The 24,282-nt window shown below is 37.7% G+C and overlaps 1 protein-coding gene across 7 annotated transcripts in view; it reads left to right on the top strand.

Annotated features, from left to right (window-relative positions):
• LOC114470587 (protocadherin alpha-C2-like) overlaps positions 1-24,282 on the top strand; it is a 171,065-nt gene that overhangs the window by 138,316 nt on the left and 8,467 nt on the right. For 6 of the 7 annotated variants that reach the window (XM_028458841.1, XM_028458845.1, XM_028458844.1 and 3 more), the window contains exons 2-3: positions 18,598-18,662; positions 22,108-22,193. In XM_028458841.1, coding sequence (XP_028314642.1) covers positions 18,598-18,662; positions 22,108-22,193 — 151 coding nt within the window. Of the gene's footprint in view, positions 1-12,460; positions 15,444-18,597; positions 18,663-22,107; positions 22,194-24,282 lie in introns of those variants that run through there. The other variant, XM_028458839.1, reaches the window with a different exon arrangement.

The following is a 24,282-nucleotide window of genomic DNA, read 5'->3' as shown; positions in this document are numbered from 1 at the left end:
CTAGCAGCAAAAATACATTACAACTCATTGTCAACATTGCAGCCCTATTGTGGTCACTTTCCCTCTACTGTATTTTGCCTCAAATTGTTTCCTTACGGCTGCATTAAATGTAGTCATAATTCATATTCATTTTTATTGGTTATGTAAATTATTGTCCATTATAGTGCTCAACAATATGGACCAAAACTCATATTTTGATAGTTTTTCTCTAAATGGTGATCTATGGTTTAAAACAATATTTTTAAACTTAAAGTCTTACCAAAAAGGTAATTAGGTTAAATTTGCTGATGCAAAATGTCACAAAAAATGTCAAAAAAACACCATATGTGACACTTTTGGCCTTTTTTCACAAGGGACAGCATGTGTGAGTTCATTCTGTTCTGAGAAATAGCAAAAGCAGAGACTAAATTAGTATTCTAATACAAAATAAGCTATATATATATAGGCAATATTGTAATTTTCTATATCGTCAAAATAGAAAACTCTATATATATCTTGAATCTCGACATATCGCCCAGCCAGTCTGTATTATTGTTTACTTACAGCCTATCATTGCCCAATCTCATTAGTTTAGTAGTTGGATGGGATACCACTGAGAATTCCAGCTGCCACAGTGGGGGACAGCCACTCCAGTGGTATCTGTCATTGTGTCACTTCACCCACATTGCCTATAGTATAGTGTGTGAGTGAGTGTTGGTGGTGGTCGGAGGGCAGCTGTAGCTACAATAGTAGCTTACCATGTGGAGTGAAAGAATAATACCTTAATTCTGTAAAGCGCTATATACAATTGAAATGCATTACTATTATTATAAATGACTGTGTAAAAAAATATCAGTGTATGATACAGGTCTCAATGAAGGGCTCTAATGGCATCGTTGCAGGATTGAATGTATTTTAATACAAATATTACTTTGTATCATCATCACTCAAATTAGTGTTTGTGTTGTTAATCTGATGGGTTTTTTTTTTTTGAATAAATTTGTATATTCTGAAGCTCCCAATCTCCTTGGTTCTCTGTCTGAACAGCTGTAGCACACATTCACTTCATGTTCACTGCTGCTTTTCTCCTGCTCTCCACCTTCGTGCTGCTACAGCTCCCCTCCCCCTCCCCCCTACACTCCACACTCCCTGCTGAAAGGGGAGCAGCTGAAAGAACTAACAGGGAATTAGCGTCCGTTTCTGTAGACATGTCTGCCATCAGCCTCGGAGCACTGTAAACACGGCCTAATATATTTTCATTAACATCCCTGATATGTGCAGATGATCCGGTTGACAAATAATTCCCCCTGATGTTTTTTTTTTTTTTTTTTTATACCAGTTTGATTAGGATTCAATTCCATGCACACTGCCTGTGACATGCTGATTTTCTGCAGCTTGTTTAGATGGTATGATGTCTTGGAGCTGGTGGATGATGCTCGGTCATGTAGTGACGCTTTGTGTGATGCGTTGCGGTTGATGCTTTTAGTCACTCAGACAGTAGCTATGACCTCATTCCAGGGAGTGGTTCAGCATAATAAAAAAAACAGCTCAGTCTGATCTATTGGAGCTTTAGATGGTTTACTGTGTATATCTAAAAAAAAAAAGGGAGGAATAAAAAGCTTAAAATAGGGCTTTGTCGTCTTATACAGACTTTGAACATTACATGTGACCAGTGGAGGAGTTTTATAGTAAGTGGGTCACCGAGCGATTTGGAAGATGGCAGCGTGCAGCATGCGGCATCAGGTCGGACCTGCGCATTGGTGACTGTGTTGCTTTTTAGTCCAGCACTGTTAAATGCATAAGTGCTGCGGCTCCTGTGAAACAAACGACGCCCGGAGCTGCGTGTCTCTGGCTGAGTGTGCATGCCGCAGCTCCTTGGATGTGTGAGGGAGGCAGGAGGAGGCAGGGTGCGGGGGATGGGCAGGTAATTTTCCGCTCCTCGTTGCAGCAGCAGCAGCAGCAGGAGGGAGCTTCAGGACCGATGGTGGTATCACACTCTCTATCGTCCTCCTCCTGCTCTGCGGCTGCATGGGCGGGGCCGCCATCACCTCATCACCTCATGTCAATCACAGCTACAGCCTGTGCAGCAGTGAGGGAAGAGTGGATGAGGGCGGAAGCCATTGATTCTATGGAAGTAGATTTGTGTCTTTATTATTCAATAATAATAATTAACAAAAAAAAAAGAAACAAGTGTTCAAATGCAATTATTTGGTTCTCAAATATTGTTTTACTTATTTATTTATTTATTTAATTGTATTTATTTATTTTTATTTTTTGCATTTGAACACTTTCTTTTTTGATTTAAAATATTTACTTTTGATTGAAGTAAACTTTTTTTTGATTGAAAAGGTTTTTTTAATTTTTTTTTTTTTCAATTGTATAATAAAGACACAAATCTACCTCCATAAGATTGTATTTATTTAGGTATTTATTTGTTCCTTTCATGAAAATGCAAACCATATAACAACATAGATTATTACACGAAATAATTTTACAGTCTTGCAACAATTCCATGATTGGAAAGGAGCAGTAAGAAGAATACAATTCTTATATTTCTGCCCCTTAACTTAATAAATACATAATTAATGAACCCACCAACCTTCACCCGTCAGTCCAAACAATTTTCATTATTCTCTAATAACCTAAAAATGACAAATCAAAATTTAATAATCACACCCCGAGTCGACTTTCGGAAGCTCTATCATTCACACCAGTGGTTTCCAGAGGTGTAAAGAGTACTCACATAATATACTCAAGTAGATAAAATACTTAAGTACAAGTAAAAAGTAACTCAGTTCAATAATACTCAAGTTAGAAGGTACTCACCTCAAAAAGGCATCTGTATAAAATAAAAGATTTGTCAAAATGTACAATTCTTTTTAAAATAAATTTTACTCAATAGTTTGGGTGTAGAAATGTAACAAATTACTTCTTTTAAAATGTAAGTACAAGTAAAATTACTGATTTAGAAATGTACTCAAAAAGGATTAGTACCCTTAGAAGCAACTAAGTTACAGTAACGTGAGTACTTGTAATGTATTACTTTCACTTTTCATTTTAATGTTACGTATCCCAAAGTCTTTATCGCACAATAATTAATTTATCTACTCTTGTCAAATGTTGTTTGTTAGTAGCCTTCCCTGACCTCAACTGGCCCTGCAACCTGTTGAAAACATAGCATCCAATTCTAATTATGTGATAAAAGATGAGCAGCTGTTGTACCTGAATCCTCAATATTGCCAGTTGGTGACTGACATGACACAACACTTAATGTTATTGTCATTTTAGTTTTTTTGCTCATTTATTGATAGTGTGGAGAAGAAAAAGTTTAGGTACATGTATACAGGCTACCTTGTATAAAACCAAAGGTACTTGTGACTTTTTCTGCATACACTCTTGCTCTGTCTCATGTTTTCAGCGTTTTGTAAATGTGTGTGTGGAGATACCGCTAAGGGAACAAGCACCAGTGATATTGGCCACTGCTACCGTTTTAGACAACCCGGTCTCACTCCAAGGTCATGTCACGTGACCACCTTGTCATCCCGTTTGAGAAATGGGAAAACATGGCAGACATTTGTGAATTTTTTAATGGAAATTGCTATATATTAAAAAAAAAGCATGTGGCTTTAGCTTCATCTTAACCTGTCTGTAGCATTGCAATGGCTGTTGTGATTCATTCTGGCATTAGTCAGATTAGTCGAAATTGAGAAATGTTGCAGTAATTGAACAGAATTGCAGGACCGTGCAGAATTCACAGGGATTGGCTGGATTTTGTGAATTTCTGGAAGGCCTGACTGTAGGACATTTGTTCTATTATCTTGGGTGTTATTTGTGTTTCCCCCCTCCAGTGTGCTCAGTCACTGTTTTACATACATAGTCATGTTGCCCAAAGACTACATCCATTCCAATAAGGCAAACTATTCTACCATGCAGTCTTTATTTGGAGAGTGGCTTGATAACTTCTAAAATCCTGGCATTCAGTCTATTTTTTTAAAAATTTTATGTTGTTTTTATCCTATTGCAGTGGTTCTCAAACTTGTTAGGCGCAAGTACCCCCTTTCTCTTATTTCTGTGTCAAAGTCAACCTGTGTCCGTATACAACATTTTGCTTAGAAAACGATTTAAAAAGAACTTAGAGCATAATGATGGAATAGGGATAACACATATTAAAGAATCTCATTTCGTAAATAAGTGGAAATAAACAGTATTTAGTGCAGTGGTTTCCTACCTTTTGTGGATCGTGACCCCATTTTGTTATCAAGAATTTCTGGCGACCCCAAAGACATTTTCTTTCTAGAATCAGTTTTTGATCATGTTTGAGCTCAGATATATTTAATTTTTTTTTTTACTGCATTTTAGTTGAACAAGATTTATATTTCACAAATATTTAAGATTTTGATTTGAAAAAAGAATAATAATTAAAAAAATGTTTAAAAATCTATTCATATCAGAGATTTCTGGCAACCCCACATGGGGTCCCGAGCCCGAGGTTGAAAAACAAAACACTGATGTAGTGGCTCCTAAATAGATTTATTTCTATAGTTTTTATAATTTCCAGTCATCTCACAAGGAGCCACAAAGTCAGTGTTTTTCAACCATGGGGCCAAGACCCCATGTGGTGTCGTCTGGAGTTTAAATGGGGTCGCCTGAAAATAGATTTTTTTTTTTCATCTTTTTTGTTCTTTATTAAAATGTCACACAATCTTTAACAACTGTATTTCTATACTTTCACTTTGTAAAATATAAATCTAGTTCAACTAAAATAAAGTTAAAAATATATATATATATGTATATACTGTATGTATATACGTATATACATATATGATCTCAAACATGATCAGAAACTAATTTCTTTGGGGTCGCCCTAATAAAATCTTCATATCAAAATGGGGTCAAAATCCTAAAAAAGTTGTGAACCACTGCACTAAATGTTGTTTTGGGGTTTTTTCTGCTTATTTTGAAAATGAGATTCTTTAAAATGTATGTTATCACTAGTTCATTCCACCATTATGATTTTTAGTTGTTTTTAAATAGTTTTCTAAGCAAAACGTTGTAGTCGGACAAAGGGGGTACTTGGATTCAGAAATAAGAGAAAGGGGTACTTCAGCCATCGGCATACAGGCAAAAATATTAAACTCCTCCATGCGGTAACGTAGTGCAGTGAATAATTTTTTTAAGAATATAATGTAGTACGTTGCGGGTTATATAATGTGCAGAAGAACATGTCACTTTTTAACTATAAGGCAGGTTGATCTACAGATAAACGTGTGGTGCTTTGTTCTCCGTGTTCTCTGTCTGACACATCCTTCATAGCACTTCCTGTTTTTCTCCCTACAAGGGTGTGTCCTTTGTGCAAGAGTGAGGCTGGTGCTGCTGTCTTTGGTTGCCATGGTGATCGCTCTGAGCTGTAATGACATGATGAACCAGTGAGCCTGTTTCTAGGGAGCTGCTGCATACCCACCCCCACTCCAGGCATCCATCTCAGCATGTGTGGTGTGCATGGTTGTATACGCATAAAGGAAAGAAGTGTATGGGAGATGAGAGAAATGAGGAGGAAGTTGAAGGTGAACGATTTGCAGCATCTTCAGCTTTAATGCTCAGGCAGTACAGGAAGTGAGTATATTGAATTCTGAATCAAATTACAGAGAAGCCTCAAACACAGCAGAGCCCAGAGCAAGAAAGAGAGCAAAAATAAATCTACGGAGGAGGAAAAACACATTATACAAGTGCTCTGCAGCTGAGAGGCAACATGACAGGCTTTACATGGTCATATATAGAGGGAACTTATCACCACCCCACCCCTGAATCCCACATCACTAGCCTGTCCTCCATCCTTTGCTCCCTCTTACTGGCATTTGAATGTTTTTTACTCGTTAGATTAGCTTTGTCATGCACCACAGTTACAGCCTCTCCCATCAGAAAGCCAGAGCACCCAGAGACAGAAACGACCAAAGCTGGCTTGCCTGCTTTTCTTGATAGCTTTGTTCAATGCCACGAGAAAAAAAAAAAAAAAAAAATCAGCTTGATTTATGCACAGGCTGAATTGGGACAACTGAAAAACTGTTTAACCCCTGGGAAAGGATTTGTGCTGCTTTTCGTTCACTCTTACCATTTATTTTTCAAAGAAAACTACACAAGGGATCATAACAAACACAGGCAGAGAATGGATTCTCCTCCCGCTCACCATGTCCACCTGAGTAAAAGGATTGTGTTTACTCTGGGCCTTTTGTGTTTAGGATTTACAAAAGGGTGCAGAGTAATCTGTATGGAGTCAAGCAAGGAAGGAAGAAGGTTTAACACAGCTGTTTGTCTTCCTGTTGTTTTTATATAACATGAATAACACACACAGAGAGATAATATTATAATATTTGTGTGACTATGTTTAACATCTGTATTGTTACAAATAACCTGAAGGACAGGATGTGCTCCTCTTTCATAAATATAATCCTCAGCACCAGATCCCTCCCTTTAGGATCCTTTGATGTGTGTATGGTAAATGTGCAGTTCCAAAGCTTAATACATTTTCAGAGTTGTCCTTATCTCCATTACCAAGCAGCGCTACTGTGTGCCCTGCATGCAACCTTCTTTCCAGTGGTGTTTCTGCTCTGTCCTCTGGAGGGCACTCTGTCTTTACGTGCCTTGTTCATTATGGTCACTGACTGTCCTCCATCCCTCCAACACACACACACACACACACACACACACACACACACACACACACACACACACACACTCATAGATGGGATTATGCTTTAGTGCTTTGGCCTAATGGGAGTGCAGAATGAGCTGCAGGGTAATGATCACGTGTTCAGGCTTTGTACTGCTGGTTTATTCCTGCAGAGGGACCAGTTTCACCGTCTGTCTCAGGCTGAGTCTCTCATTGAGGGATTAAATCCACTGCATTTATGCAACTGTTTGACCTTTACTGATCGATCCAGATTTGACTAAACCACAAAGCGATGATGACGATAAATTGTGATCCAAACATATGTTGGAGATAAATTAAAGGTCAGAGGAGATTATTAATTGCGAGCCAATGCAAAAGTGCACTATATCACGTTGGTCAGTTGTCACTAGCATGCATGTTCTGAAGGTTACAACCAAAGTTTCCAAAAGAATGATGCACAAGTACTGGGAGAACATGCAAATTCCACACAGCTACCAGCAAAGCAACTAACGGCCCTCTTTATTTTTCCAAATGAAACTGACTGATTGACATACACACATAATAATTTTAGCATATTTAATGTTCAAATCCCATGTTAAAATGACTTTAATGTATAACAAATTTGCCTTGGATTCATGCTGCCGTCAAATAGGCACATTTTTCATATTGTCCTGCTGAAGCTAAATGCATGAAAATATTTTTTTTGTGTAATTTATGCGGCTTTGTTTTTTTTTTGGTTTTTTTTGGTAATGCACAATCACGAAGGAAAAATGGAAGGTTTTTGTCCACCTTAATAACAACATTTCTTTACAAGCTGAAAATGAATTTACTCATTTCTAATGCGAAATATATAAAAGTAGTACAAAACTGTTGGAGAACATGCATGAAAATGATGATTTGTCAATACATAACCATCTCTTTCAAAGCAGTTAAAATCCCAGATCTTGCACAATAATGTTCAAATCTTTGTGAATATCTTCCAGATTTTGCTACAGTTATTTAAAAATAAGAATATTTTACCCCGTTTTGTGTTAAATTTTCTAGACAAATTAATACCAGTAATGTTTACTTTCACAGAAATGATTTTCCTAGAGGCACGAATGTCCTTTAAGTTTGCATGTCTATTGTTTCGTGAGTGATATAGATAGATGCTTCAAGGTAACCCAGCAATGATCCTAGATCGTGTCTATTTCACTATAAAGGGGGATTATCTCTAGACTAGTGCTTCCCAGAAGTACGTGTACCCTTAGGGGTAAACTTGAACACATCTCAGGGGCGACACGAAAACATTTGTTAATTTAATTTCTAATACTGTAGGACAATTGTTTAAATGCATACACAAATTGTATTTATCCATCAATGATAAATTGTGGCACACCTCTTTATAATAGGGACGTGAAAATGGTCAAAACATCAGAAATAGATGAATATAAGGCTTAAATCCGAGGTTGATGTTGGATCAGACAATGGAAAGGTTTTAGATGAGCCTGCTGACACAAATAAATAATGCATTACATCAGTGGTTCTCAAACATGTTTTGCCCTTTCTCCTATTTTTGAAACAAAGTACCCGCTTTGTCCGACAAAAAAAAAGAAAAAAAAACACACACACACACACAAAATAAGAGAGAAATATACTGAATAATAAAAAGAACAGATAAACAACAACATATGCAAAATGATACCAAAAACACAAAATGACAACAAAAAAGACAATAAAAGACACACAATTATGATAGACATTTTTTTTGTGTCATTTTGTGTATTTTGTTGTTGTTGTCTGTTCTTTTTTATTATTCAGTAAATTTTATTTTTGATTTTGATTTTTTTGTTGTCATTTTGTGAGTTGCTGGTGATATTTAATATGATTATATTTTTTAACTAAAATAAATAATTAGAATAAAATAAATAAAACCCCTTTTGTAATGCTTTCATTTGTAAATGTTCCCCTTTCTCTCTTTCAAGTACCCCGTGTCATGACATTGCCTACCATATAGGGGTACATATACCCCCATTTGAGAAACAGTGCATTACATGAACTAGGGGGCTTATACTCATGATATAACGAATGGGATAAGGGGTACACGGGACAAAAAAGGTTGGGAAACACTGCTTTAAAACACTCTATTATTAAAAAAGAATGGACTTTATTAATCAGGAGAAGTTATTATAAGAGTTACTGTTTTGCATAATTGATGGGTGGAGTTAATAAAGTGAGATCAGGAAATTAGTACAGAAATAATGAATCTCTCTTGATGACCAACATAATAGCTTTACAGTTTGTGTATCACTAGTTGGCCTCAGTGATGGCATTGCTTGAGAAACCCCAGCTCTGAAACAGGAAAAGTGAGAATATTCAGTAGAACTAGACATATGAAAACACTTGCTGTAAACAAACACATTAGAAAGCAGCCTCTCTAATCTTTTGCAGTGCATTGGTGCGTGACAAGCATCAGTCTCTGGATGGAGACTTGTTGATAACTATATTTTCTGCACCCTTGTGTTTAAAAATTAAATCCTTCCAGCTCAGGGGCCTTTAATTAACACAAAAAGAGATGTGCACATTCATGGAGGTTTGATCATGAAGACTTTCATGATAACCTTTAAAATACCTTCAGAAAGAGGGTGTGTGGGGGAACTGAGGAGACAGATACAAATGTCAGGCTTATTCAGCTCTGTGTTTCTTGTTAGCAGGACATTTGTTTGTCTGTCTTCATTGTTAAACACGGAGGTGTGTGAACTGCTGGGAACATCTGATAAATGTCACGGTTAGCATGACAGACCATCTTAACATAATGAAATAAACATTTCTTTAGGGGGAAATTCAGAAAGCTCAAACACAAATCAAGAAGGAAACATGTACTGAGTGGTTTTTTTTTTCTTTTAAATACTGCTCTAATAACTTCAAATATTAGAAAAACTTTGCATATGCTGATAATAGTAAATAAACCCTACCCGTTGCACAAATTAATTTGAAATAAAAATTCCTAGAGATAAAAGCAAATCTATAATATGTCAGGAAAAGCAAATTCCCATCAAAAAAACCATCTGCTTCATCTACTTACATAACTTAGACATGTACATAATTAACCATGGCGATGTTCAGTTGGAAACAGACCTCCTGTTTTTCCTAATATTCACCGAATGCATTGAGTTCTTCTGACACTTCTGCAGCAAATGAATCCAACAGTTGGCTGAAAGTGATACGCAGCCATTAGAAAATTACAAACACAACATTTCCATGTCCAATTAATACAAGTACTCCTTTTAGGATCAACTGCATTATGCATTGCATTTAATTTTATAAGAAAAGTACCGAGCATTGCAGTTATTCAACTACAGTTAGCCTTTAGTTGGGCTGGATATTGTACTTTAACAAAAACGTTATTTAACACTAAAAGCATATGGCATATTTATTATTATATTTATATACCTACATAAAACAAACAAACAAAAAAACCAAGTATGTTTAAGTCATGTTAATGTTAAAGATATGTTAGGTATACTTTTTTATTTTGCAAAATTAATGAAGATAATAGGTGGCAGGCACAGCTCGTGGATGTATCATAAAAATACACCTTGTTTTCTTTTCTTTTCTTCTTTTTTAATGAAAAAGGGGCTATTTGTCTTGTGTTCAATGTCCATTGCATTTTCTGTAGTGTATCTGAATGTTGTGAAAGGTGTTTTATACTCAGTCCACATGTTGCCCACGTACCTCTGACAATGGTACTCATAAATTATTATCTCTTCACCAATATTTGACACAGAGACAAACAGGGGATGATTTATTTATTCATGCATTCAGAAGCAGACCGCCGCAGACTTTTGGACTGCTCTTTTTTTTAAGAATATTCTGTTATATGAGTAGCATATATATAACCCCTTTGGTCTTTGGCTCAGTTTAGTTCTTCTTCATCTTCTGGTTTCCGTCTTAACTTTTAAACACTTATTTTCTCTTCTTAGCATATGACTCAGAGTGTATTCTCTATCTGCCAGGACACCAAATGTTGTCCTAGCCGTGGGCAGACTGGGCGTGGGTGAGAGTGGAAGAACAGAGAGAAAGAAAAATACAACGTAGGATGTAGATATACTGATCCTTTCCATGGGTGCTGAGGTGAACTGGTAAAGTTTTCTTTTCTTAAGGATTTTATATTTTTATTTATTCGTTTTTTTCTTCTATTTTTACAGTGACGCATTCACCCTACAAGGCGCATAACTGCCATTCAAAACCAAAACATTCAACAAAATCAGCGTAATCTTTTGGCTGGAAGAAGCTAAATCTCAATTATTACTGAAACATTTTCACTTCCAAGTATTGGACTAACCTTTCAAATTGTTGATTACTCAGAGAAAATGTTCTTGCTTTTTGAATGATAAGGCCAACCATTTCATCACAATACCTAAGAAATTATCAGTTACTTTAACATAGTCTAAGATGCTCAAAGGACATATTTTCAGTACTTAAAAGAAGAACACCTGCCTGACCTCTGTGTTGTTATGGAGATGCCTTTATGACTTTATGAGTTGTGATGCCTTTGTGTTGCTACACATATATATACAGCATCCAACAATCAAATAAATACATTAATTTAAGGAACTATTTTTTATTTTAAAAAACAGTTAATTTTCATTTTCTGTTTCAAAAACAAGAAGAAAGAATGTTGGTGCTGCTGTGTAACAGATGCTGATGATGAACATGGATCACTATGTTGTTTTTCGAATCATTAAAATAGTGTTTTTCTCAGGGAAGAGGACATTGTTGCAGAAAAACCTCTACCTCACTTTGGTGTGACATTATTGCAGATATCTCTTCACAAAAATCACGTCAAAGTATAGTTCCAAAAACATTTTAGCCTGGGTTCGGGAAGCAACAGGTAGAAGTCATATTCTGGCACTCTTGACAGAAACACAGCACACACTCTTAAAAATGGAATTTACCAGTAGCATGAAAAATGGCTTTATTTGTTTCTGTTTTTTAATTAAATTTCTCATTTAATTACATTTTTATTTATTTTATAATTTTTTTTCCACTGACAGCTAATGGTCACACATTCTTCTTCTCTGAACTGTGCATGGAGGAGTTCGAGGTCGATTTGCATATTCTTAAATATATATAAAAAAAAAAACATAACTTCAATCAAAATTAAATATTTTCAATCAAAATTAAAATTTTCAATTAAAAAAACATTTTCAATGAAAGAAAAAAGTGTTTCATTATATATATTTGGGTCTCAAATATATATATATATATATATATATATATTTTTTTTTTTTTTTTTTCAGCTGGACACTTTTTTTCTTTGATTGAAAATTTATTTTTTTGTTTGAAGTAAAAAAGAAGAAAAAAAAAAGATTGAAAAGTTGAAGTGATTTTTTTTTTTTTATTGGGAAAAGTACTTTTATTATTATTATTATTATTATTATTAATATTATTATTGAATAATAAAGACACAAATATACCTCCATTTTGGTCGACACCTTCTCTTTTCATTCCTGAGCTATAATTAATCGTATATTGCCAATAATGCTGCTTTAGTCATAAATCATATATGCTTGCATTATTGTGCTTTTATTTTGCTTATATTGTCGAAAAAAATAACGGGTTTTTGTTGTTGTTTTTAAATATTAAAGTGGTATACAATACACCCCTGCACTTTAGTTTCCTGACGGTAATTCTTGCATCTTTTCTCCCTATATTCATCTTAATGCTGTATTCCTTAGTATGGGATCTGCTGTACTGAAGCAGGTCTAATAATCTGTGTGTATTACACAATAAAAAGGGCGGTGGCACAGACAAAAAAAAAAAAAAAAAAGCAGGACAGCTGGTGTTCAATTTTCAGAAGGCAGAGAACGAATGCCTGCACACAATCCTGCTTTATAGATCGTTGTATTGATAAAACGTCCAAGTTGTCGTCTTTATGACTTGAATTTTATTAGATGGAGGGTCGATTGTTGTTGTCGGAGGTGGTGAAAAGCAGCCAGCACCGCCTGAGAGAGAAACCCCCCCCCTCCTTATAGCCCACACTGACAGAGTGAGAGCATCTGTGAGAGGGAGCTGAGCTGCAGGAGAGAGAGATAGATTTATAAACAAACGATACAAACATGGATGTATTGGAGATATTAATGCACGCAGCGGAGAAGACGCGGTGTTGATCGCACACAGAGCGGAGTGATGCGCGCTCTCTGCCCGCGGTGTGGATGAGGCAGGCGGGAACAGTCAGCCTGCCTCTGCTGCGATGGCTGTGACAGCGCGACGGTGCCACAGCCCAAAGGAAAGTCTGCTTTTTTCTTTCTACCTTGTTATACTGTCATTGCTTGGCATCACACACGCACAGATCCGCTACTCCATGCCGGAGGAGCTGGAGAGCGGCGCACTGGTCGGAGACATTGTGCGCGATTTGGGTCTGGATCCGAGCAAACTTCCCAACCGACGCATCAGAATCACACCAGAAGGCGGGCGGAGGTATTTCACCGTCAACCACAAAACTGGGAAACTGGTGGTGAGTGAGCGCGTCGACCGTGAGACGCTGTGTGAGTTCAGCGGCACCTGTTCACGCAGGTTGGAGGTCGTACTGGATAACCCGCTGGAGGTGCACACTGTCGAGGTGGAGATCTTAGACGTGAACGATCACGTGCCGCGGTTCCCTCGGGATGAATACCAGCTGGAGGTGTCTGAGTCTGCTCTCACTGGGACCAGGTTTCACGTTGAAGCAGCGCAGGACGCAGACGACGGGTCCAACTCAGTAAAGCAGTATCGATTAAGCCCAAACCCCCACCTCACGCTGGACACTGTCAAACCGTTTTCAAACCCCAAACACATCGAGCTGATCCTTAAAAAGCCCTTTGATCGTGAGCTGGTGGCCTCTCATAAGTACATCCTATCAGCTCTAGATGGAGGCACCCCACAGAGGACTGGATCAGCTTTAATCAATGTCCTCGTCCTTGATGCCAATGACAACGTTCCTGCGTTTGACAGCCCGGTATACAAAGTGAAACTGCCTGAAAACTCTCCAAAAGGGGCTCTTGTGATCCAGCTAAATGCCACAGACCCTGATCATGGCTCCAATGGAGAAGTCTTCTTCTCTTATAGCAGCTACACACCAGAAAGGATCAGACAGATGTTTTCTCTGCATACAGAATCAGGAGAAATTAGAGTGAAAAATAACATAGACTATGAGGAGACAAACTCATATGAAATGTACATACAGGCTATGGACAGGGGGCCAGCGCCTGTTGCTGTGCACTGTAAGGTGGTTGTAGAAGTTTTGGATGTGAATGATAACATCCCTGAAATTGTGTTGTCTTCGCTGTCCAGTCCAGTGCGTGAAGATGCTCGGGCCGACACAGTGGTGGCATTGATTGGTGTTAATGACCGTGACTCTGGGACAAACAAACAAGTAATTTTAGAAATAAAGCCTCACCTACCGTTCAAAATCAAATCCTTACGCAACCACTACACCATTGTCACATCTGCGTTCCTAGACAGAGAAACCATCTCATCCTACAACGTCACAGTCACTGCTGTGGATGGAGGCTCCCCTCCTCTGAGGTCTCAAATGACCTTTAAAGTGGATGTTGCTGACGTTAATGATAACCCACCACGTTTTGAGCAGACATCGTATACAGTTTATGTTACAGAGAACAATAATCCAGGTTCCTCACTCTGTGTTGTGAAGGCCACAGACGCAGATAATGGTGAAAACGCGCGTATCACTTACACAGTGCTCAATGACAACAACCACGGCATCCCTGTGGCCAGCTATGTCAGCATCAAACCTGATACAGGGGAAGCTTATGCTCTGAGAGCGTTTGACTTTGAGAAGCTGAGAGAGTTTCACTTTCAGATAAAAGCCCAGGACAATGGCGTGCCTCCCCTCAGCCGTGTGGTCACAGTGTATGTTTACATTATGGATCAGAATGATCATGTGCCCAAAATAGTCTACCCACCCACAAATGGGAGCCATACCATAGAGACATTGGTGAAAAGTGCTGAAGCAGGAGTGTTGGTCAGCAAAGTTACTGCCTGGGATGGCGACGCAGGGCAGAATGCATGGCTGCTCTACTCTCTGGAGCCAACCAGCACAGACCTGGACCTGTTCAAGGTACACGAGTACACAGGAGAGATCCGCACCACAAGGCGGGTCTTTGAGGACAATTCCACCTCCTTCGTCCTGACTGTTTCTGTGCGAGATAACGGCCTGCCGCCGCTCTCCTCCACTGCCACCATTTATGTTCATGTGATGGAGCTGCCACCAAAGATGACCCCCGACCCGAAACGCATCATCAGGCCCAACAGTCCCCTGATGTTCTCCAAAGTTACCATCTACCTCATCATTGCCCTGAGTGCCACCACCTTTGTTTTTCTGGTCACTGTATTTGTTCTGGCCATTGTTCGTTGCCATGCCTACTGCACTCAGCCAGGCACCTGCTCCTCATGTTGCAATTCCAAGAAGAGCATGCCTGAGGGGGGCACCTCAGCTGGTGGTGGAGGAAGAGCCACCAGTGGAGGTGGGGGAGGAGGAGGAGGAAGTGGAGGCCAAGCCAACAGCAAAGTTGCCCTTCGCCGTGACCTCAAAGTGGAGCCGCACTATATTGAAGTGCGTGGAAATGGCTCTGTGACCAAAACATATTGTTATAAAACATGCCTGACAGCCACGTCAGGCAGCGACACTTTCATGTTCTACAACACCGGTCGGCCACACAGTGGCACCTGGGGCTCGGGCTACGTCACCAGCCACAGCGGCCACAGCCAGATAGTTGTTCGTCGTCTAAGTATGCCCGACGCAACGGCCATTCAGGTGTGTCTTTGGTGTCACTGCTGTGTTTTTATTACGACAATTAACTTCATATTGCCGTGAAACATTTCTTTGTCTTTAAGTGTAGGCTCAGATCAGTGAGTGATTATATGAAAACACTTTACACTTAATAATGTGGAGTTACTGAAGCAAAGTCATTTGTTTGAAAGTGGTGATGCTTACCATGCACGTTCCTTCCGCTGTTGAACATTACGCAGCTTTTTGGGGCAATTTGTGAGAAAACATTATTCTCAGTTATCAAAGATTTTGGTCAGTAACTCTCATACAATAAATCAAATTGAAGGTCAGCTTTCAACCTGTATTTAAAGATGTTTGAAAATGCTCATCAATGAATCTGTATAACTATTTTTGTCAGGTGGACCAACAATATTCTGGGTCCAAAGGGCACTGCATGGTCATCTTGATGAGAATGGGTGGGGGTGGGAGGGTTGGTTCTGGGAAATTGTTCAGCTCTGTCAGCTATAATAGCAACAAATCCCACTGCACCAAAATATCCTCCTCTGGTCACGTCTCTGTGTGGTGCTGAAGTGCCGGACTCAAAGACTTGTTCAAAGGGTGAACATTGTGTTTGCGTTTCATGTGGCAATCCTTCCCCAAATGTATCGATAAACCGGTGAATCTGTTAAGTTTTAACACCAAATATAACCCAGATTAGCTTCTCAATAATTCTGTATTCTGCAGGGATTCTTTTGTGTTTCTCTCTGTGTGGGTCTGCAAAGCACGCATAAGGAATGGAGAGAAAAAAAATGTGATTTAAAAAAAGAGCAATTTTTCAGTTGACATGGTCCTCATTAAATGCCAGTCATGTTTGTTCCAACTATTTAATTAAATGGCAGCGATGTGTTTCTTCGTGGTGTTTGCGGATTGGCTGCCTCCACATAGGCAAGGTGGGGGGATAAAAGGTGATTGGACAACGTGTTGGTGGCGGAGGTGTGAGCCTTGTATCTATGCTAGAAGTGTGGAGGGAGAGAAGAGAAAGGAAGGGGAAAAAAAAGCAAAAAAATTACTATTCTCGAAAACATAATGCATTTTTTTGCATTACAATAGAATCCTATAGATATACAGTACATATGATGTTTATACTTTTCTGAATTCTCAAATATTAAACATCTGCCTTTAAAATTAAAACACAAAGCATTGTTTTTACATATTTTCTTGTAATCTTGCCTTTTGGATTATTGTTAATATGCATCTTAGTTCTTAATAATGGTGTTTTGATCTTTCCTGGGGAGGTAAATGTTTCTATGTGAGATACAGATTCTTGTATTTATAATGTGTTTGATTTCATTTACTCACATAAACAACATATGGCCGAGCAGATCGGCCTCCCCTCCGGCCACTACTACCTCACAAACACTTAAGTACCTTTTATGGACAATCTGGTTTTTGAATTTTACATTTTGTTTTTTTGAAGAGACGTACAAACAGACATGTCACTGTAAGTGATTGTTTTCATAGAGTTGTCTCCTTGTTGCTTTTTCTAACAGAGGACATGGTTTGCTCTGTCATCACCGTGCTCTGTTTGAGTGATTCCAGGAGGAATACCAGGCTTCCTCTCATTAGGACCAGCTATTGGATTTCAAGGGTGATGAATGCCCACTGCAGACTCTTAGAGGTCATAGCAGCTTCATCGGCAACAGAACATCTGTCATATTTGAAAGGAAAAGGGCCTCATGTGAACTGCACATCCTTGCAGAGAGAACTTAGTGTCCTCTACCAGGCTTGTTTAGCTCTCGTCGGTTACGGTTGATATGTATATAAAACATGATCACAGATATGATTAATAGTCAGATTGTGTTTCACTGTAAAGGTTAAGTCAAAAAATTGTCTCACTTATACTAGTGTATAGAAGTTTAACTTTTTACTGGAATATGGGTAAACAAGTAACAAATAATGTGTCACTTTGTGTCATAGCAGTTCATCTATTTTTCTTTTCTTTTTTCATGCCTTGTCTGCACATGCTGTCAAAGGTCAACACTATATGTAGCGCAATCTTTTTTGCGACAGCAATCCATGTTTTATTATTGCAATTAAATAAATATATTTATGTTATTGCATAATTGACTGCTCCTCAGGGATGGGTTAAGTGCAGAAGACAAATTCCAATAATGTACTAACATTACATGGCCAATTAAAGGCGAAAGCCCGATTTAATCTTTAATCTTTAATCTTTAATCTTAATCTTTAATCTTAATTGTGACCATCACCAGCCCTCCCTAAGGAAGGGTAAGAAAAAGTTTATTAAAGAGAGGATATAAAAAAAAAGGCAGTGTTACACCTAGCAGAGGGGAAAGGAACAGGGAAGAGGGAGTCAGGGTGGGACGATGGAAGGTGTGCGGAAGAGTCGACTATTTTAAGGTGGAAGTGCAGTGTGATGTTATAGTTGTGCATATTGTGCTTATTGTGTTGTATAAAAGTAAGGAGAAATTTAAGCGGGTGACACAGCACCCAGCTCACGTATAATGGTGGTGGCCGTGAACAAAAGGAAGAAGTGCGTGGTTATAACTAAAACTGATATTTGGGATCAACGTATCTAAGGATAAGCCCAATATGATCTTAGCAGTTCATCTGATAACTACCCTCTCCTCTATATCTTTCCTCCAACTGTGACCTTCATATCTCTGAAGTTTAGGAGGCAAGTGTGAGAAGGTTTTGGATAAGCATGAAGATAATTTAAGTAGAGGGGAATGTATATGAATAGAGGATATAAACAATGTTTAAGTTGACTAAGAAGAAGAGAGATTTCCGAGTTGTGTTAAGATGCTTTTGTTTTTTTCTGAAATACATCTTTCATCACAATAAGCACTGTTGTATTTGGTCTGAACTAGCTGGGCAGTATGAGAGGACACCTCAGGCCCTGTGTGTCACTGTTTTATGGACAGTGTGCTGTGGGTGTGAAATCCTTCAAAGTCAAAGAAGGAAAACATACAAAGTGATAGGGTGAATCTGATGAAATGGGAGGATATGGGTGCACTCCATGTCAAAGGAAGGCAGGTATTCAAGAAGCTGCTGTTTTTTTTTTTTTTTTCTTGTCTGACATGTGCATGCACTCACAGTTCTCGCAATGACTTATTAATGAAATGCTATTAGCTTCCCCCTGTATTTAAGACTCAATTCTTCCCACTTTCTCTTGCAGCCCAAGGCGCTGAGCCAAGACTGGAGATATTCAGCCTCCCTGAGAGCAGGAGGAGTGATGCAGAGGTAAGCTTCTCATTTTATTTCAGCATTCTGTTCACACAGTGAATGTGAGAACTTGTGACCCCTATATTAAAGCTCAGAACAAAGTAAGGCAATTTGCTTTTAAAATGATTGAGTAGTTTCCTATCGGCACTTTAGGTGTGCCTTACATTAGGGGGTAAATAAAAACATTTAAGTGCCAAGTGTAATATTCTGGAATGAGAAAACACTAGTGAATTTAAATCTAAATTTAGGACCAACAATGGCAGTGTTACTGTGCGGACAGATGGAGAATGGACAGGAGGGAACAGTTTAAAGGGACGGGCTCACTGATGTATGAAAGGCATGTTGTTTGGAAGAAAAATAGCATTTCAAGGGCGCAGTGATAAGGAGTGACCCCACTGCTGATCACACCACCTGCTTCGTGTGCACGAACCAACTAAGTAATTAAACAAAATCCATGTCAAAATGTGTCCTTATAAGTTAATCAAGAATATAAACTCACTGAGGTGAAAATGTTTTTCCTGCCAAGACAGCTGCTGCAAATGTTGTTGTAAGATATAGTTTCAAATTAACCTCGAGTGGAATACAAAAAAAAAAAAAAGATTAAATTAACTTAAAACATTCAAACAAACAAAGACATAAAACAGTAGATATAATTAACTTTGATCTAGTTAAAAATGTTTAGCAAGACCAACTGCGGGGCAGTTTTTTGGGACAACTCGCACATATTTAAGATTTATCCAACACAATCGATTCAGTCACATATTTTTGCTGTTTTGCGTATGATAATTATTTGGAAAAGACTGTTATTTTATTTGCTGCATGGCTGAGGTTGTGTTTGCATTAAACATATACTCTGTATAATAAGCATTTTCATTCATGTTTATACTTAACCTAAAATAAATATAGAAGCTTGACTATACTGGCAATATTCACTGCATTTTATTTTAAACTGCTCAATACAAATATGTGCAGAACGTGATTATTGACACGCCTGTGTGTAATTTATGTTTCTCAGATTATCTCTTTATTATAAAGCCCTGATTAAAGAATGATAATAAGCTTGGGTGGGCTAGTCGGAATTATTAAATCTATCTTCCTCCCATTGCCTGTGATGTGTATTTAAATTGTCACCCATTACTGAGCATTACTAAGCGTCCCCTTTTATAAAGTGACATATTCAGAGCTTGTTGGAAAGATTTGGCAGAGCACACCCAAACACCATGTAATGACACTGACCTATTTCATTTAATCTTCTAACATATTCACCAAATCCAACACAACTATTTCGTCTGAGTTTAGTTTGTCCCTGTTTGTGGATACATTTAAGATTATTGTAAATGCATGAGTATTGGCAGTGTTATGATGGGGACATATTTCTTTAAGAAACTGGAAATTATATTAGTGAAATTAATTTTCATATTTCCTTTTACCCTCTTCAATCTGCCTTTGGTTCATGATCAAGGCCTATTTTTAACTTTAAAACTTAAATAAAAGTGAATTTCTATCACATCAATAAAGCCTTTGACCTTTCTTATACTGTAAAAAGAAAATAGTTGGACCAACTTAATTGAGATGACTAAATGGGTAACACCTATATGAGTTCAATTCTTTAAAAAAATGAAGTTAATATGTTACATTTGAAAATTGAATTAATGAACTCAGACTTAATAGTTTTATCACTCAAATACATTTTTTGTATTACAATGAAGGAAAGTCAACTTTAAACTTTCAGTATTTCTGAGTAATTTGTATATATCCCAAAAGTAAAATACTTGTCGTTTTTAACCTGATGCTATCTATTTCATTATTTTCCTTCTGCCACCTTGAGGCTGCAGCACTGAGGGGTAGTTAAGACAAAGGGCCTTGCTCAAGGGCCCATAGGAATGACTCACGGTGGGTTGTGAACCAGCTAATCAAATACGCTTCCGCTTCTAACCTGATACTGAAAGTTACTTTCGATTGTAACTTTTTAAATTTTGACTTGCTCAGTCACTAAAATTTCAAATTTAAGTTGCCAAAAATATCAAATTAGACATAAATCATCACACATATGACATCATTAAATCAAATGTAGCATCACGAGAAACCTAATTAATGCAGGTTCACTCAGGAGAAATCTGAATGAAACTCACTCAGAACTTTAAGTGACTTCAACAACTACTGAAATTAGTCCCTACAGTTAAAAATCTGAACTACGTGGCAGGACGGTGTGTTGTTTAGCACTGCCTCTGTTCTGGGTTTGGTTGAATGGATGGATGGATGGATGGATGGATGGCTAGGTGGATGTTCAAATATTTTGAAGCATGTTAGTTGAGTTTAGGTAAAGACATTTACATTAGAAAATGCATCTTAGTTGATTCAAAGGAATACAGATTATGCAAAGGCTCTGCATTTTTTTTTAAAAGCAGGGGAATTTAAATATTTCTACAATTCAGCCAATTTTTTATATTTTCTTTATTCTCTGCAATTTAATCCACAGATAACATTTGAATTTAAAGATATTCTTTACTTGAAAGGCTGAGGAATTGTTATCTACTCTTCCATAACTTTCATAAAATGCTTTTTTGGGAAATGCTCTCTCTGATGTGAGCAGTAACTTTTATCTTCAGACATGTTTCACACCAAGTCAGGCTGAGACTTTGCCTTTGCACTATGGTGGACACTTCAGTGGATGTGGTGTCTCACTGGGGGTGTGTCGGCGGTTGGCAAAGCACACTGGGTGTGAAAATGTGAAAATTGTTCATCTATTTAATCTGTAATCCAGAGACTATGAGTGAAATATAGATTAATATGTTATTCCACAGGATTTTAAAGGATTTTATTTGCTGCTGCATCGACCATCCCCCACACCATGGATTGAACATGCAACATAATGTTCTATTGAAAAGATATGCTGACAATTGCACACGGTGTGTTTTCAATATGAAATACATATAGTTAAGATGGTACCAAGAGGACTAAATGCACTTAGCATTTTGCAAGTTCATTTGTTCAGATTTAATTATTAGTATTTTTTTTAATTCATTTTATCCATCTTCATCAAATACAAGCAAAAGGTCATTACAAATAAACAAATATGTAAGAAGAAAGTATTCAAATAGAAATAGCAAAAGAACAGTGACATTAATTAAAAAAAAAAACTTTTGTATTTGATTAATTTTGAAGATTTCAAAAAAGAAAACCCAGTTTGATCGTTTGGGATTTAAATATATTTAAATATCTGCATATGACATTACAAAGGCAAAAGCATCGCAAAATCAATTTTGAGAATTGAAGAATGTATACTAAGCAAATATTTTCACCCCTAAACTCCCATTTTCCCTACTACCCATGAAAAGGATCACAAAATGGATGAAACTCTCATTTTGGATGTTCTGTGCTTTGCAGTCTTTTTTTGTCAGTGTGAAGCTAAAGGTGTTCAGTGTCTAATTTTTGTGTTTTTGCGCTTGTTTGTGTTGTGCAGCTCAGTGCATATGGAGGAATCCTCAGTGTTGCAGGGAGCCCAGGGAGTCCTGGTCCAGAACTGGCCCACTGCATCTAGCGCTGCTGGTAAGATGCCACCATTACACTCCCAGCTAATAGACAATTTGGTAAATGTACATATACAAGGATATCATGTAGTTAGACAATCCTAAAGAGATTTCTCCTCTGTGAGATCAAATTAATATGAAAAGGAAGATGTATCACAAACAAGATCAGCCTTTACTCTCAAGGTTAGATATAATTAGATCTGCTCAATGCAGAAGAGCAAACAGACATTGTTATTTATAATCCACTGAGCCACAGAGAGAACAAAAACACCTGACTACGCTGAAATGGAATATGGGAAGAATTGTTGAAAAACATATATAGCTATGACATATTTATTAGACTTCTGAAATCCAAACTGGAATTGTTCAGCAAAGTTCAGCCTAACAATAAGTCAAAAGCTTAACTTACCAGGAAAATCAGGAAAATAAAACTGTCATATTGAAAGACAAAAAAATGATTGTCAGGAGCATGCAAAAAAACAATGAGCTCAGAGCGTAATGTGACTAAATGATAAATAAATAAAATGCACAACTTAAATGTGAATTAATTTTGCATAAACCATTGGGTATTAAAGAGACATACATTCATTGTACACCTTCTGTTTGTTGCTGACAGTACTAATGGATATAATGAAGCATTAATAATGCAGTAGAAAAGCACAGAGAAAATGTGATGTGAGTCAAAAATTCAATACATAAATAGTGCATGTGAATCTCGATCAAATCTAATTTGTTGTTCTAAGACCAAGTTGAGGAAGTCGTGCGCTCAGCAGGCAGGCACACACACACACACACACACACACACACACACACCGCCTCCTCCTCTATCGATTTGTTGCCTGGGCTGAGAACTCACAGCCTGTAGACACTTCAGAACAAGAGAGACAGAGTGTGTGTGTGTGTGTGTGTGTGTGTGTGTGTGAGAGAGAGCGAGAGAGAGAGAGAGAGAGAGAGAGAGAGAGAGAGAGATGACATGAGTGTGGGGGACAGGCAGCAGTGACATGTTCAGGGAGGGTCAGCAATAACGGGATCAGCTGGTGGGGTTTTAAAGCTGTTTAATTGGGCTGTGGTTCTTTGAAAAAAACACTTTGTGTGTGTGCATACATACAGTCACTGTTCTGTTCATCATTGAAGATAAAAAAAAGAAATTTCAATTGCTTAAAGGACATTTTGAGAGCATCATTACTGCATGATAATAAGTAATATTGTCACCAGATCATGGTATTGAACATTAGGGATGTCCTGATACAACTTTTTCACTTCCGATATGATACCAGTGTTGCACTTATTTTGAAGTGTGGAATGTTTGAAAGGGCACATAATATCTACAGTATTCTACAATTTAATAAATATAATATTATATATATATATATATATATATATATATATATATATATATATATGGCTGATATCGGACTGATATCCGATATCAATATCGGATCGGGACACCCCTATTGAACAATCAAGGTATTGAAGATTTAAACCCAAAGGAGTATCATGTCACTTTTTACATCCAAATTGTCTTGTTTATAGTACGAGGTGTGGCCATTCAGTAGCTTTCCACAAACATACAGTACATGCTTCAAATTCACACCAAAAAATATAGCTGTGCAGTTTTGATTAAGGTGCCCACACCCTGTTTCCCTTTCATTTAAATTAATAGCCACTTTAACATGTGTTTGTGTGTGTCTCCTGTTCCAAGTGTGGTTTGGCTGCCTATACCTTGTGGACTGTGACAGATGGACAGCAGCCCATGCCCAGATTAACAGACCCACAGTAATGAAATCTGGGTTCTGCTTTGTGCCTCAGTGCCTATTTGTCTGTATTTGTATGTTTCTCTAGAACATAGAGTACATAGTATCAGCACTCATTTTCAAATATCTGCTTATCATAGAAGGTTTGGTTAAAAGGAGGAAGAAGAATTTGGAAAAAAAAAAAAAGACAGGAAGGAAGCATCTTAAAGAGGAATTCAGATGGCTGCGTGAGGCTGTTGTTGCTAGGGGAGAGAGGATAGATTAAACATTATGCATCCTTGTATGTGTGTGCATGTGTGTGTGTTTCAGCGCGTGTTGGTGTGTGTGTGTATGTGTGTCAGTCACTATTTTCTC

The sequence above is a fragment of the Gouania willdenowi genome, chromosome 10 (genome assembly GCF_900634775.1).
Source record: "Gouania willdenowi chromosome 10, fGouWil2.1, whole genome shotgun sequence".
NCBI classification, from domain to species: Eukaryota; Metazoa; Chordata; class Actinopteri; order Blenniiformes; family Gobiesocidae; genus Gouania; species Gouania willdenowi.
This window is presented reverse-complemented; position numbering and strand designations above follow the sequence as displayed.